The sequence below is a fragment of the Anneissia japonica genome, unplaced genomic scaffold, assembly GCF_011630105.1.
Source record: "Anneissia japonica isolate Jap-2015-1 unplaced genomic scaffold, ASM1163010v1 scaffold162300_len9268_cov105, whole genome shotgun sequence".
Taxonomy (NCBI): Eukaryota; Metazoa; Echinodermata; class Crinoidea; order Comatulida; family Comatulidae; genus Anneissia; species Anneissia japonica.
This window is the reverse complement of record NW_022752211.1, coordinates 1-2,761: the sequence shown is the minus strand read 5'-3', so window position 1 is coordinate 2,761 and position 2,761 is coordinate 1. Positions and strand designations below refer to the sequence as shown.

The window sequence follows — 2,761 nt, the reverse complement described above, 5'->3', positions numbered from 1 at the left end:
TGGCCCTATTTCGGAATTCTCTGGATCCGCCCCTGGTTTACTATATTTCTCTAAATTACTGACAAACTTAAGTTAATTAATTAATTCAGTACCGTATCCTTACAAAGAACGAACATTCTATGACATAAGAGATCTACTTACTCTAAATACCGCTTGATACAAGCGGAGCAGTATCTACATCCACATACGGACTGTTTTGGTAAGCGGAGTGGGTAGCGACATAAGTTACAGTGCAAATCATCATCAACTTTCTTCTTAAAGTGTAAATCATAACCTGTTTTGTCTACATCATCTTTCGTTAGGTGGTAAGACGATTGAGTAGAAATTGAAGAGAGGTCGTTACTCATCATTAAATTGATCCTATAATTATCCCTGAAAAAGTTAATATTGTATATTGATAAATACTACAATTTATGCTGGTAATACAATGTAGAGCAATATTTATAAATTGTAAACTATAGAGAACACTAAGAAATCGCTCCAACCGATATTCAAACCATGGTGTCTGGTTTGACGGTGTAGGCGCCTGTCTGTATCAACTGACCCACTGGCAACGGCGGCGTAACGTTTTTGAAAGTGAAGGGGGCTTCTTAAGGTAACAAATCCGGTTCAATTGTTATTATGATCCCTCTAGATGGCCGGAAATGGCACTCTCAGATTTAAATTTGAATATAATTTTGTGTTTTCTCTATTTTTTTGTTATAATTTTGGAAATTTTTGGAGGGTGATGGTAATCCAATTTTTCGCTAACTTATGGAATTTAAATGTGGTTACATTACTCTGTTTGATGGTTTACTGTAAGCCAATCAGTTACACTTACGTCTTCATACTGTAGTTAACATAAAGAGAACTAAAGCGTCGCTCTATAAAGTGTGCGTACCTACCGCTCTACATATAGAATTAATGCAAGGCGGGCGATTCCATTGCATTTCTTCATGCTTCGAGGGTATAGTTTTAAGGACAATTTACAGATGCGCGCTTTATAGACGTCAATCAACCACATGTATACACTCGTTACTCAACTCAAAACAGGGAACTTGCAATGTTTTGAAAATGAAAAAAAAAAATCTACATTGTATAATAATTGTGGTTAATTCAAAACTAACAGAAGAAACTTTCACACTCTCGTTTATAAAAACGGGGCACTAGTCGTCGAACGCTCGGAATAGATATCACCATGAAGAGATACAGATAAGCCTAATTCAAATTTTATTATTTCCAGGGCAACAAAGAAAAACTACTAAAATAATTGTAACTTAATAAATCGAAAGGTCCACTGATTAGTCTCAGATAAGATGTATAATACATACCCGAACTATACTGTAGCATACCTACCTATGGCCTATCCTCTATTTCTCGAATCCGGATCGATTTAGATAGGGTCAAGTGTCGGGATTCAATATTTTGACATTAATTATGTCATCATCAAGAATAAAAAATAACTGTACTTCCCGGAGTTGATCTTAAATACAATTTTCAGTAGGCCTACAGTATTTAGGAAGGAGAATACTAAATAACTAATCTAGTACAGTCATTGTATAGCCTCAGTTAGTTTTGTTTGTTTAGTTATTACATTATAATTTGTACGGCAATACCGAAAATCCAATATGATTGTATTTTAATTAATTATCTAGTAGGCCTAAGTTAGTTCGGTTTTCCTGAATGAATGAAAAAAAAATTATGCAACAAACCTTAAACAGTTTACAATGGATTGGTATGGCCTTCTCGTACACAGTACACCTGTCAACCAACTCGTGTAGAATTTCTGAATGAATGGCAATGGCTTGTACAGTTGTTACTTGACTAATCATTCTATTTTTAGAATGGAAATCCCCCCGCTCAGCATCTCATAAGATGACGTCAGTATCGGAGCGTTCTGGAATCAGCCAGATAGATATCATCTTTACCTGGTAGTCAAAAAAATTTACACCATAGATTCTATATGTTATGAAAAAACATTTCGCGATATTGCGTTGCATAAAAGTTGGGGTTCATTGAGAAAATCGAAATTTAATACCCAGTTTTTGGCTACTGTACTTTAAGCCTTCGTCGCTGATTGTGACGTCGAATGTGACGTCACGATTCAAATACGATACGCCGTTGCTGCCGTTGGCGTTCTTATTACAAAAGTATGTTATGGATGAATATTAAATAATTATCTGCATTACAATATATTATTATGTATCGCAATATATTTATATACTATAAGATAATACTAAAACAATTATTTGAAAAATAACAAATATAATGTAAATTGTTTTTACGTCTAGCATAAAGTGACCTTTCATATAATTTGATGACGCCCTCAGTTGTCTTAAATGCACTGACTTGCATACGATTAGGATAACTATAAGGATCGAATTGATTTACCCTATATTTTGGATAGTTGCTAAATACAACGGGTTCAGCCGAGCTGGCATGTCTTCGTATGTTGACGTCATGCAAATCTTCAGCTATGTTTTGTATTAATTTCCTCGACAAAGTATGGGCCCTCTCTGTAATCACACAGCATAGCAAAATACAGTCCGTACAACTAATTCCTTCATGGTACAACCAATGTAAGAAAAAATAATTTGTCCCTGTGTGTTTTTCTTTCCAAAAATTAGGATCCCTGGAATATTATCAATTCGTGGGGCCTACACAGAGTGAAATAATACATAGGCCTAGTTAGTCTTATTTTAGCGGTAGGGATTAGGCCTTAATCACGAAAGAAGTGAAAACAATTCAATGGCCTAGGCCCTACTATAGTACAATACTGTAG

General features: G+C 35.0%; 1 protein-coding gene across 1 annotated transcript in view; it reads right to left on the bottom strand.

The window, feature by feature from the left end:
• LOC117122176 (TNF receptor-associated factor 4-like) overlaps positions 1-1,868 on the bottom strand; it is a 3,467-nt gene extending 1,599 nt beyond the window's left edge. Inside the window, exons 1-2 of the mRNA XM_033267684.1 lie at positions 1,692-1,868; positions 142-372 (exon numbers count right to left, since the gene is read on the bottom strand). Coding sequence (XP_033123575.1) covers positions 142-350 — 209 coding nt within the window. The 5' untranslated portion in view covers positions 351-372; positions 1,692-1,868. The remainder of the gene's footprint in view (positions 1-141; positions 373-1,691) is intronic.
• Positions 1,869-2,761: the final 893 nt, after the last annotated feature.